This window comes from Alligator mississippiensis, chromosome 5, assembly GCF_030867095.1.
Source record: "Alligator mississippiensis isolate rAllMis1 chromosome 5, rAllMis1, whole genome shotgun sequence".
Lineage (NCBI taxonomy): Eukaryota > Metazoa > Chordata > Crocodylia > Alligatoridae > Alligator > Alligator mississippiensis.
The window spans coordinates 186111185-186125361 of record NC_081828.1 but is presented as its reverse complement, the minus strand read 5'-3'; the positions used below and the strand labels follow the sequence as shown (position 1 = coordinate 186125361).

Below are 14177 nucleotides of genomic sequence, written 5' to 3'. Positions count from 1 at the left end.
GTGATGTGATCATCGGTGTATAGATACAAATTATACAAATAGTTGTTGCAAGTATTCTGCCCTATTCTCTCTTTAAATATTAAATTAGGAAAGCAAGATAAGCTCACCCTTTTTCTTGTATATTTCCACTCATCTAAATCCAAATTGTGACTGTTTACAGTTTCTTTTGGACTATGAGATTTGTTGAGAACAGCATCAGGTTGGATTCATAAGCCACACAATCTCATATAAAATCACTTTGCATTAAGTTTTTCACATACCCAAATACTCATCTTTTATTTTGTATTTATTTTTGTTATGTAACATTGACATTACTATCATTCTTTTACGTCTCTTCTGACAGTTCTAGAGCCTGAAAAAGTATTATGGCATTATTTTAATTTCTTCTTAAGTTGTATTTGTTGGGCTTGTGTAAAAGTTGAAAATATTTTACACAAATAAGGTGTCAATTTTTGCACCTAAATAAAGGTGCAAGCAGATACATAGAAGGCTTTTGACTACATCAGCAAAAATGTGGCATTACCACTCTAGATGTTTTCTCCTTCTCCCTTTTCCCCTTCCTATCTCCCCCTCCCCTGCCACATATCGTAGGTAGGTAGGTAGGTGTGATGCGTGGGGTTTTCTAGAATATGGAAATATCCCACACTTCAAAATTCTTAAAGCTTCTCCATATTTAATTTTTTATCATCTGTATGTATTCTTTTCCCTAGTGTTTGTCTGTTACTAGAGCTAACTCCTGCACGTCATCTGAAAAAGATGTCAGCTTCAAATTTGCATGACAATTAAAGGTTGCTTGTTTGGCCTGGGGTATTCTCGGTTTGAAGACTGACGTATTAAGCTGTAGTAGATCTAAATAAGCTGTCTGTCTTCACATCTTATACCAGAATGGGAGTGTGATGTTAAAAATAATTTATTTAGTAAATTCTAGAGATGTCTCAATATTATTTGGGTATATAAAAGATGCAAAGGAAATGACACTTGTTATAACATGTCATTTTGAATGTTTGTCTCGGTTTTTGATCTTCAGTTGGTCACTCTATGCTGTTTTCCATGATGGGGACTCAAGCTGCTTCTATGCCCGAGATGCTTCGTTATGTTAATTTAATGCTGTTGAAAACTGAAAACTACAACCAGAGCCTTTAATGAGAATGTCTATTTCTTAACCATAGATTTTATAGATCCTTTTATGAGGCTGTTTATTCATGATTGATATATATGCCAGTTCAAGGTCATATCCCAAGAATCCAAAATTAATATATTTTCTTCAAAAATACCTCACTGCCAGTTGAGGAATTAACTGCTGTAGAATGACTAAATACATGAAATATTTCATTTAAGATATTCAGTGAATAACTCTGAAATTTGTGCCTTTCTATATTTATATAGTTTATAAAAGTCTTGGTGCTCTCAGGCCTTCTTTTTCTATCATTGTTGACCTTTGAGGGAGCTGAATAATCCAATCCATTGACAGGTATCATCTGAAAGTAAAGCTAGTACACTGATTACTGGTGGGTGTTTTCAGACTGGTACAACTTCAAAGTATACTGAACTGACAGCTAGGTGGGTTTTTCATACTCATTTTAAGGGAAAGTAAATTCCAAAATTTCAGTTAAAAATAAATACTTTAGGCATTCATGCTATTGGATAAACAATTGCTCTTAAAACAGGGGATGATTTTTAGAAATGGTTCATACAGGGTAATGTTTTCTTGTGGCATTTAAACTCTTTCCACATTGACAAAAAACAGAACAGTTTTTATGTGCTTTTTTTCTTAATTCTCATTGAGTATGATTCCTAGACACCATGAAAACCTTCATAATTCACCAAAATTCACTTTCTTTGACTTGTTCTAACTGATTTTTCTTTGAGAATAAGTGCCTTAAACTTTTATTCTTCTTGCAGGAATGGCTTCAAGTGGATCTTAAACTGTCTAATGACATTTACAAAATGACTGCTCTGCCCTGTGACAAAGAAGTCTTCCACAAAAGTGGATTAGCTACTGACCCTTTCTATTCTCTTCAAGCTCTAGGAGCTGTACCTCAAAGACTTTAAAATAATCAGATCTTTTTCCACTTATTAAAATGAGACACTAATCACTGTATAGCAACACTGTGACTTATATCCCATGTGGGAGTTTAGCTGCTTAAAAGCCTGTCTTCCTGTGCCTGTCTCCATAAGGCCTACTGTGTGTTAAGCCAATTGATGATCGTTGTAAAACAAACAGGATTAAAAGTAACTAACTTTATAAAATGGAATATTACAAATGAATAAGCCTAGAAGCGTTGAATCCCATCCCCCAGTAACTTAGTTAAATCCATGGAGATTTTAGACTTATCTGGAAGGCTCTGGAGAAATTATGCCTTTATGACTAAATAGGATTTAATATATACTAGGGCTGTGCAAAACAGTACTGTTCCATTTCAACTTCAGTTTTGAGGTTTGGACGGAACAGTGTTTTGTTTCAAATTTCATTTCAAGTCTAAATAGCCACACTGTTTCAATGTTTCACCTGAACATCGCACTGGGGAAAGTGAGTTCGTTTCCCCAGCATGATGGTCAGCTTCTCGCAGCTGGCGGGAGATGGGGAGAGCCAGGGATGCGCTCCTGGCTGCTGCTCGGAGCGCAGCCCTGGTTCTCCCCTGTCTCCCACCACCTCGCTGCTGGCTGCATCGAAACTCGAAACATTTTGAAACTTTGAAATGCTTCAACTAGCCTTGTTTTATTTCAAAGCCCTTTGTTTTGATTTGATTTCTCTGTTTCAAGCTCGAAATGAGTCGAAACAGTGTCGAATCGAAACAGCTGGCAAAATTTCGCACAGCCCTAATATATACCTTCAGAAAGCTTCTCTGTCTTCATTCTCTAAAACGGAATCTCCAAAAGCTCTCTTTTCTGATATGGTGCTATAGCCATAGCTTATGTGAATATAGTATAACCTCATACATCCAGCACGCTCGGGCCTGAGCACCTGCCAGAAATTTGAAAATTCCAGTTTTTTTGAAACCAGAGCAGCAGCCGGTCGCAGAGTGGGGTAGGGGCGGCTGCTCGCAGAGCAGGATGGTGAATGGCAGCAGCAGCTGCTGTGTGCAAGCTTCCCCCTCCATGCCGGGGGGGGGGGGGGAGCAGCAGTGGCTAGTACTGGAACAGCAGCCACATGCAGAGCAGTGGCACGGGGTGGTAGATGGCGGCGGGAACCACCATGTACAAGCTTCCCCCTCCACATTCAGACTGTCTGTCTGTTCACTTGCTTCTCAGTTTAATCTCTGCAGCTTAGACTAACCTGAAAAGACTGAATCAATTCAGCCTCGGGCTTTTTGACAATCTGTACTTAAAAAAAGGCCCAAACTTATGATATCGACCTGAGAGGTTAGAATAAAAAAGATCTATACCATTTTAAAGGAAAAATGTTTTGTGACCTGCTATTTACTTAGCATCTTTGACAAAAAGAACAATATTAGAAATTGTGTGTTGCCTATGAACTAAATAAGATTTGTTAGAATTCAAATAGAAGCAACTTTCCACAGGAGCTGCTTCCGAGGATCTCTTGGACATGCTGCATATCTTTTGCACAGGGTAAAATGTATTGCTTTGTTTTGGTTTCTTCCTCCTAAATTTCTAATCATCTGCAACATCTGTAGCCTGTTATACAAGCTTCATGCTGCAGTGTAAAACAAATATGCCTCAGATCAGTCACTGTTCCGTCTACTCCAGCTAAGCATGCATATGTGCAGTAAACCGTGTTTATACACAGCTTAAATATCTCATTGTCTGCTTTGCATACAAGCAATTTATTGCTGCTTGTATTCTGACAAATGAAATCTAATGTTTAATTATGCATTGCACTGGTAATCTGGTATTTAGGGTGAATATGTCTGAATTAAGTAAGGACCATTAATAATGCCTAACAATTTAGGAATATATTCATTGCTTGATTTGAAATCATATAAATTAGTGAGGGTTATTTAAAAATGTCACAGTGTAAGATGGCTTTGTGGGAACACTTCTGTGCGTGCTAATTTCAGAACTATTACCAGCTGAGTTTTACTATTTATTCAATGTCCAGTAGGCTTTTATTATTCCCTTATTTGCAGTTTAATTGTAACCACGATTTTTCCTGCCAGTGTGAATTCAATCCTGAACCTGCAGGAGCAAAATGAACTGCAATCAGCAGATTTTGCTTGCAAGCTCCCTTTTTCTCTTTCCACCCCACCTCCACTCCAAGTAACGGAACTGCAGGTGAGCTGAGCACGTCTAAATGTTTAAAACGTATATTAAAGGGACAGTATCAGCCTAAGGTAGTGGGGGGCCAACCTTTGTGGCAGGTATGCCACAAATTTAGCTCCTCACCCTCTCCAAGAACCACTCTGATCTCCTTCCCCTGCCTGATCTGCTGCACCTTCCACGGGGCTGCCTGTCCCCTCCAGTCTACCATATGCTGCACTCGGAAACTGCCCATGGGATGCGTACCACAGGTTGGCTACCTGTGGTCTGATGCTTTCAAATGTACCCTCTGTAAATGAAGGTAAATTCTGGAGGATGTCTATTGAGTATAGTATACATGTAGTAAAAAATATGTGTATGCCTGTATCTGGTGGTGAATTGAGAGAGAGCTCCCTGGGCCATTTATTCCTTCCTACAAGTAATTATTTCCTAATCTAATAAATATACATAGGGCTCTACAAAACTGCCTAGAATAATCAAACTTGTAGTGGCTTTTTTGCTGCTGCTGCCTAGCTTCTGCTGTGCAACTGATTAAAAAAAACTCATAAGAAATAATAATTTTTAAATTTATCCTGGGATGCTATATGAAATTTGTCTTTAAAGAAAGTACCTTTTTGACATCAAACTATTTGGCAGTATGTAAATAGGAGAAAATATACAAATTACAGCAAAAAAATAACGTTGTGACTGAAGTCATGATGCATTAAATTCAAGAGAAGTAGATTGGCAACACTGAAAGTGCTTTTCCTATTTGAGTACAAATGAATGTAATTTATTGGAGGTATACTGTAAATGCTGTTTGCTTTTTAAATCCTTTACAAGAAGACCTCTTTATCAGCAGATATTAATTAGCTTTTTGTGGGGAAATCGTTGCAGGTTTGAGATTTTTTTTTTTCCCTTTCATTCAGAAAAACTCCAAAGAAAATGGGTGTTTCAGTGGTTTTAGTTCTCCACCAGTTGAATGCTTCTAGGATAGGAGGATTGGTGAGGGATCCCTTTTTAGGGTGGTAGGAGATGGATTCAATAGTGGCATCTGCTACAGTGGACTCAAAGTGCTCTTTTCATTTAGCTTGAATAGATTCATTGTCTTTCAAGAGCATCAAACCACCCTGTGATTGCAGGAAGGTAAGACTGAGGAAACTGGGCCATAGGTGGCCTTTGCCCGGAAAAAGCAATGCCTGTCATATTTGTCAACACAGAGCTTGATCTCTCTGGCTTTATTTTGCCACTACTGGTTTTTGATTTCCTGGATACTCCTTTGAGCTTTGGCTTTGAGGAGCTGATAGATGTCCTCCTTCTGCTAAAATGAGGTATCATCTTGCTAAGCAGAATGGCCCTTCTCTTTTGGTCAAGGAAGGCTTCAATCTCGGTGTTCCACTCATCAAAACAATTTTGGTGTTGGTGGGTGGTATAGCCAGTTAATTAAACACAGGCCATATAGATAGCAGCTTTAAACCACTTCCAGAGTTGTTCAGTATTACCTTCATTTGTGGACAGGGCAAAGAGCCTTTCCCTCAAGCCACTGTTGGAGATCCTTTACAGGGTCTTGGAAAGATTTTGGTGTTGAGTCCTTTGCATTGCTTTTGGCTGTTTTTGGTGTTGGCTGGATGTTCATAGTGGATCTGCCAAGATGGTGATCTGTCCTGCAGTTATCAGCTCCTTGCATGGCTCACATGATAGACATTCATTTAATCAGCGGTTCTAACAATAACATACTCGAGGAAGTGCCAATGCTGAGAATGAGGGGGTCTTCAGGTCGTCTTATATTTGTCATTCTATCTGAAGATGGTGTTTGTGATGACAAGACCATGCTCTGCACAGTTCCACAGGAGAAGAATGCCATTGCAATTGGCTTTCCATACTCCTTTCCCAATGATGCCACTCCAGAGTTCCAGGTCACGTCTAGCTGTGGCATTGTAGACACCAAGGAGAATGATCTTGCCTTCCTTGCAAGTGTTTAGTTAGTATGTGATCAAGGTTGGAGTACTTCTTTGACATCATCAGCATTAAGTGTTGAGGCAAAGACAGAGGCGGTGGAGTACTGTTTATTGCTGATTTTAAGATGCAGGGTCATAAGATGTTCATTAAAGCCTACAGGGAGCTCACTGACCTGCTGATTCTTGATGGTGGAACCAACACCACGAATGCACCTGTCTTGGGCTGGTTTCCCCTTCTGGAAGAAGGTGTAGCCTCTACCCTCAGCTGACCCTCATCCAGTTGTCTCATCTTACTCAGAGCTGCCTTTTTCCAGTTGTCCAGGACTTCTCCTGATTGCCATGAGTTTTCAAAGATAATGGCTAGTGGCTCTGCAGTCACATTGGCCAACTCCCTCAGCACCCTCAGTTGCATTGCACCTGGTCCCAGGTATATGTCCAGCTTTTTTAAATAGTCCCTAACGTGTTCTTTCACCACTGAGGCTTGCTCATCTTGTCTCCAGTCTGTGCTGCCAGGTGCAGTAGTCTGGGAGGTGACCTTGCCTGTGAAGACCAAGGTAAAAAAGGCATTGAATAGTACAGAGGTTGTTAGCTGGGGGGGTATGTGTACCCCTGGGGTACAGTAGACCCCTGATTTACATGATTCTGACTTATGCGTGTCTTGCGGTTACACAATTTTTTTATTAGGGTCTGGACTGGAAAATTCCCTTTGAGATGCGCGTCGTTTGCGTATACACACGAACACTCACAAGATTCTCATATATACGTGAACGCCTCACAAAATTTGCTGGCGGAATCAAGTGGAGCTGTGCCGCCATTGTGGTAGCGGCATCTCAGAGTGCGTAGGTGAGGTCCTAGACACGCCTCCTAAAGGCGATTCCGCCGAGAAAAAGAGGGAAAAAAACTATGACTAAGGTACGTCTGGGGTATGCAACCCCTCGCTATTCTCTTATTTTCTATGGGGAAAGTCGTCCTGACTTATGCAAATTCGACTTACACGAAATTCTCCTAGAACGCAATACACGCATAAATCGGGGGTCTGCTGTACTTGGGAAGGCCCCAGGGGGTACGTGGCAATGGCACGGAAAAGCAGGGGTACTTGGGAAGCACTGCCACTGCTTCCAGTGGCACCCAGGCCATGGTGGCAGCAATGACAGTGTGCAGGCGACGGTGGTGGCAGCATGGCGGCGCTTTCCCACTGTTGCGCACCTACTTCATGTTCGGCTGCCAGGGGATGCTGCTCAGCGACTGGCCACCAGGCCCTACCCCCTCTCCACGGCTGGAAGGGGGTACCCACCAGGAGGAGTACCCACCAGAAGGGGTACTACTCTCCTTAAAAAACAATGAAAATCCATAGAATAATACTTCAGCCTTTTCCTCCTCATCTGTCATTAGGTTGCCTCCCCATTCAATAAGGGACCCACACTTTCCCTGACCTCCCCTTTGTTGCTAGCATACTTGTGTTAACCCTTCTTGTTACCCCTTCACATCCCTTGCTAGCCGCAACTCCAATTGAGCTTTGGCCTTCCTGACTTCATCCCTGCATGCCCGAGAAGTATTCTTATACTCCTCCTTAGTCATCTGCCCCAGCTTCTACATGTAAGCTTCCTTTTTGTGTTTAAGCTCACTGAAGGGTTCTCTGCTAAGCCAACCTGGTTGCCTGCTATATTTGCTATTCTTCCTGCACATCAGGATGACTTGGTCCTGTGCCCTCAGTAAGGTTTCTTTAAGATACATCCAGCTCATTACCAGTAATGTGGTAAAGAGGGCCACATCACTTTGCATATCACAGTGATTCTTTACCAGGGTGTTGCATCACCCTAGGGTGCTGTGAGATACTTTTAGAGGTGGTGTGGGTTGCCCTGTAATACTAGTACCTTGAGATGTGTCAACAGATGCACACAATTCACAAGTTAAACCCAGAGATTTCAAGTAGACATTCATACTATCAAAAACTTTCTGACCTCTTGTGGTCTTTCTGAGCTCTTTTTAACAGAAGAATTCCTCTATTTTTTTTCCTTACTCAAGAGTGAAAGCAAAGAACTGGCATTTTCTGTGGATGCCTTCAGTCTAATGAGGGGTGTCTTTAGCCTAATGAGATTGGCATAGGTCAGTGGTTCTCATTAGACTTTGCTTTTGACTCCTCCTCTAACAAACTCGAATGCTTGCCTCTACTGCTGCTTAGCATTTTTCAAAGTAACCCTGGAAGTGAGAATTTCCTGATTCTTCTTTCCACTGTTGCCCTCAGATATGAATAATAGCAATGAAACCTGAAAGGTGTATTTTTGATATCTTTTGGAAAGGCTGTATGCAGCAAAGGCACTGGATCCATCTGGCTGCAGATGAAGACAGAACAATATGAATTATGTGCATTTATAAAGGCTGAAAAACCTCTTTAAGATTAAATTCTGCAAAAGTTGATGCCGTTCGCCCAGGAAAAATTCTTATTTGCTTCAAACAACTGGATTTTTTTCCAAGCATTTATAACCCACCACTCTGAGACAGCAAAGTGTAGCTCAGAATTAAAGGAAACTAGAATCCTACTAATTAACAAAACATATTAGATTATTTTGAACTTCTCCCTGCCATTACAGGATTATTCTTTGTTGTATGAATTCCTGTATTTGGATCCATGTGAACTTTCCCCTGTGTGGAGCTTCACTGAAGTCAGTTTAAACATGGAGATTTGCCCATGCAAAGATGATGGCAGAACCAGGGTCCAGACTGAGAGCCTTGATTAAATAATGATGATGATTTGGTCATCTTTGTTATTGAACTTTTCATTAATGATTTGAAGCGACTATTGAGCACATGATTCATAAACAAAAATAGACCATTACAAATAGCAGTTTATGCCAGGTAGTCACTAGAGACCAAGATTGTTTTGCTACTATATTACCAAGATAAAACTTGCTGTAGTCCACTGAGAGTAACCAATGCTAATGACTGTTTTTATGCTGTGCTAGAAAACTTTGTTGACATTTTTGCTGCGCTTAAAAATGTATATATTTTTGCAAAATAGATTAACTTCATGTTCAGTATGTATTTGAACTCTTACACCATGGTATGAAAACAAGAACATTTTTTGCTAAGGTAATGTGTTTTCATGATATGAAATAGTGGACACTGGTATTTTAAATACCCTGAATAATCCCTTATTTAGGTGGATGCTCTCAAGTCAAATGTTATCCTAGAATTTAGGCTTTATTAAAATTTGTATTCCAAAATTAAGACCTATAGATGTGTTTCTGTGAACTTACAAGAAAAGCTTGGTTAAAAAAAGTTTTAATCCATTCTTGTTTGACTTTTAAGTACTAGTAATTTAAAAACTATTTCATATTAACCAGAATTTAAGTGTCAAAAATAAAACACAATGAGGTTTTAATTTTTATTTGCTTTTATAATTGTATTAGTCACACAAGCAAGGAAATCTATGGTTTATATAAATGTGTAATCTTCACAATCTCCTCGTAAGCCCTTGCTGCTCTTTTCCATCTGCAAGTAAACTATATTAAGCTAGTAACAGTACATAGCTTATTTCCTTTTCTTGTTTCTCTGTTCTGTCTCTGCCAATTTGCTTCCTGTCAAAAGTAAGAGTGATTGGGCGATCTTGTGATTTATACTGTATAAAAAAAAAACCCTAAAGAGGTTCTTTTCAGTTCAAAAAATGAAAGGGGCATTAGGGAAATTATTAATTGATTCATGTATCTGAAACTGGTGCTGCACTTATTAATGACTACATATGAAATATTAAATTTCATAAAACTACCTCAGCAGTTTTTCCAGCATGAGAATTTACCTTTTACCCAGTGTGAAATTAATTTAAAATAATATAACATTGGACTGATTTTTGTCAGTGTGATGAGATCTTATGTTCAATTATTTTATAGGTGCCCTAGGGCAAACTTGTCCTGTTTCAAATAAATACACATACCGATTACAAGCTTTCTTTTTAAGAGAGAAAATGTTTATGTTCCTGAACCTCTTAAGAGTTCAGGGATTACCTTTTATCTCCTCTGCAAAAATCTCACAATATGGGGCTTGTTCAGTCTCTAACTCCTGATATGACCTAAGGCAACCTACAGCTCCTGGATAATGGAGCACCATTTGGTGGCAGGGGACTTTGGCAGCAGTTGTTTTCCCGTACTGCCCTGTGGCAAAAGTGCTGGCTGCAGCTGGGTCCTAGTTCCCACCCGGTCTCTGCTCTAAACTGGGTCAGTCTGTCCTGCATCCTTAAAAGTTTGCTGACCACCAACCTAAGGGTGACAAACTGCCCAAACTGCAGTCCTGCTTTTCTTCAGGTTCACAGTTGCTCATGCTACCTCCACAACATTTCCAGATCATGCTAACCCAGAAACAGGGGTCCTTCTTGATAGCTTGTGTTACCACTAAGCCATCATCTCGGTTCAGATGAGTTCAGTATTAACATTATCATCTCTCACCAATATTCTTAGTCCTTTTGACTCTGTATTGACTATATTTATAGTAACATACACAGGAGATAATAAATTGAATGGATACCAGTCTGGAATTGTCCTTAAAATATTAATTGCAAAAAATTACTGTGATCTGAGGCATTTAAATGGTGGCATATAGGAAAAAATGTAGTAAATCAAGGCATCTGTTCTTTCCAATGTGTTTGCAGGAGTAGAACTCAAAAACATACCAAGGGAGACGAGAGACCTTTGAGCGATTCTTCTTTTTTTTCTGATTAAAATTTATGCTTTGAAAGTTTAATATGTCACGCCTTATTGGTTTTCTGGAGAGAGGGAACATCTAAATTTTACTATGTTAGGTTTTAGTCTCTTGAATTTTTATAAGTTTTAAAATATAAAATACCGTTGCTACCATTACATCATAGGTAGGTAATCTTTGTAAAGTATCCAACAACTAAAACAACTTTCTTTGTTCTAGATCAATGAACTGAGCCATGTTCAAATCCCTGTTATGTTGATGCCAGATGATTTCAAAGCATATTCGAAGATAAAGGTTGACAATCACCTTTTCAACAAGTAAGTGCAAGTAACAACCTTCGCTACAAATGGATAAAACTTCTAACAGCAATCAGCGATACCTTTACAAAGTTTTATAAATTCATTTTCCGCCACTCCCCTTTTTCTCTCCTCCCCTGCCCCCCAGTGGATAGAAGCAAGGTTTTGATTGACTTCATCCTGTTATAAATAGCCATCTGCTTATATTCTAAAAAGCAACAACTGGGATTACTGGGTAGTAGTTTTGTGCCACATGTTACATTATTGCCTGTGAATATCTTATACATTAAGAGATCTTCTCTTAGGATGGGAATATCTAAGGTTTAGAAATATTTTTTTAGGTATTTTTAAATGTATAAATCTGTAGTCATTTTTAATACTTGAATCAAATGGTTGAATATGAATAGAGATGGTGATAAGGAATGTATCAAAAGTAAATTGTGGCTTTGTTACAGTTTCATGGCAAGAGTGATAAAATATTGACAACTATATCTTCTTTTTTTTTGCAGTAAAATATGGAATTAGTTGGAAATTGACTAAAATAATGTAGAAACATAATTTAATTTCTCCTCACTGAAGTAAATTTAGAAATTGTGTTGGCTGTTAAATAACAGGATGTACATTTTTAATGAAGTGGTTTAAAGTACTTTAGAGAAGAAGGATCTAAAAGCAAAGTTCAAATTAAAATTGTTTTTTTTCTAGGTGTGATATTTGAAGTTAATGACAGGCTTTTAAAACTAGTTCATCCTTCAGTGAGTCCATGTTCTGTATAAGATCTGACATATGTCAGTACTTTTTTTATAATTCAAGTTAGGATTTTGCTTTTGGAGCATACTTAGGGTAAAGGAAAGAATATCTTTATTTGGGTGGGGGTTGAGACTTGATGTAGAGATTTGTCAATGTAGTATTTATGTATGTATTTCATCCAGATTGGCAATAGCAAATGTGTGTGTGAGATAAGAGAAAAAGTAGAATCATTGAAAAAAGGCTGTAAGGGAATCTTTTGAATTGTCAAATATCTGCCTCAGTCTTCTCTTCTCCTGACTAAATAATCCTATTCTTCCAACCTCATAAGTCTTGTTTCCTTGTGCTCAAACTGGACACAGTATTCCAAGTGAGGCCTCACCAGTGCTGACCAGGAAAATAGTGTGTTGGGAGTATTACTGAGCTGCTTTGGGGAAAAATGTGGGAAGGGGGAGTGGAGACATGAGATAAATGTTGTATAAAGTGTTTTGATTCTTTTTTTTTCTGTGCCAGAGTTTCAGATGTAACTTGTCCAGAGTTAATTGAGTTAAATGTGAATTTCACTTGGCTTTTTATTTTATTTCAGAGAAAACATGCCAAGTCATTTCAAATTTAAGGAATATTGTCCCATGGTTTTCCGCAACCTGAGAGAGAGGTTTGGAATAGATGATCAGGACTTTCAGGTAGGCTCCATATTAAAATACATGTAAAAGTACTATTTCACAGTTTATGGGTCTCTGAGAAGGAAAAGGGTCAGTTTGGGTAAATCCAGCCATGGATCTTTGATTTATACTTCCAAGTGTGTCCATGTGTGCTTATCCAAAGTGAGCTTTTCCCACCTCTCTTGGATACAGTTGAGATTTAAACTGACACGTACTGATTCCAAGGTAGAAATGAAGTACTTAACTTTTTGTGCAAGTATGGGAGTTCTAGGCCGAGGTGTGTGAAATGAAGTGGTGGTGGTGGTATTTTTAAATCAGAAAATGGAGGAGAGGTTTGGAGTCTGCTTCGACTACTAATACTGACTCTGGAGGGTGAAAGCCTTGTTGGAGAAACATGTTTGTATTTCATCTTATTGGAAAAAAAAGTCTCAGGTTCCTTTCTTCTGATTTTCCCCCCTCCCTCCTCTGCCCTTGAGTCTTCAGCATCTTAATTCTCTGCTCTTTTTCTCCTCACCTATTCTCCTTTGTCAGGGGAGTAGAAGGCCAGACACAACCCATTTGCAACTTTTCTGTTGATTATAAATGTGCCTCTTACATAATAAGAGGAGCCATGTTTGCACAGCATTAAATAGTAGTTGTGCCCAGCTGTTCAGCCTCTTCAGAGATGCATTGTTATTTTGAACATGATGTCTAGGACAGGTATGGCCCTTTGCATGCGACTGTCTCCTGCTTACCCTCTTTTCTATCAGAAAATAATAATACCATGTTTGAGTCTCTGCTCTGCCCACAAATCTAGCAATATTCGCTTGCTACATTGGGTCTCTTCTTCCTTTTGTTACTGTGATTCAGTGTTAGGATCCTGTGCAGAGCATCTGAGCAAAAAGCATATGTGCCACAATAAGGGATTGACTAATGTACTTTTTAGCCACTTAAATGGAGAGGGGGACCTTCCTCTTGGGAGCAAGTCAGGTTGTTAGGTTCTGTTAGTCTACACAAGTCTGTAGTAATCCAGCTGAGCTATATTGCCTAAACTTTGACTGTGAATGGAGCAGTGTTAAAGTTGGAGTGTTTTTGCTATACTTGCATCTCTGTGACTTTGTAGCAATACAACAATTGCTTCATAATAGCTTATATCAGTACTGTAGCCTCTGATTTACCATATTTACTGAAATAGAAGTAATTAGATCCTGTATATGGAAAATTTATAAATTGGTTATAATTTTCCAGGTAAAATCTAATTATTGGATGCTTGTCTTGAATTTATCTCTCTCCTACTTCAACAGCAGGGAAAAAAGATCTGAGAGGGTTGAGTAGTCCTGTTACCCCAGCTGCTTCCTCCTGCACAGTTCTGTCCTCCCCTCCCCCCCCCCCTCCCCCATTACTGTCAGACCCTGCTCTCCCAGAGCACATGGAAATGAGGAACAAATTTGAAAAAACTGAACTTTAATAAACATACCTGTAGCAATCTGCATATAATCATCATAGACTTAGTTCACCCATAAATGGTTCATTTTACATTTTTTGAAACTGATACAAGTATTAGCACAGGCATTCCATAAACACATCTTTTAAGTAGAACTTTGGCACCTACTTATACATAGTACAAACTGTGCGTGATATTAGTCCAA

General features: G+C 39.0%; 1 protein-coding gene across 3 annotated transcripts in view; it reads left to right on the top strand.

The window, feature by feature from the left end:
• PIP4K2A (phosphatidylinositol-5-phosphate 4-kinase type 2 alpha) overlaps positions 1–14177 on the top strand; it is a 220035-nt gene that overhangs the window by 120353 nt on the left and 85505 nt on the right. For all 3 annotated transcript variants that reach the window (XM_014609083.3, XM_014609082.3, XM_019497701.2), the window contains 2 exons: positions 11067–11164; positions 12474–12570. In XM_014609083.3, the coding sequence (XP_014464569.2) occupies positions 11067–11164; positions 12474–12570 (195 nt within the window). The remainder of the gene's footprint in view (positions 1–11066; positions 11165–12473; positions 12571–14177) is intronic.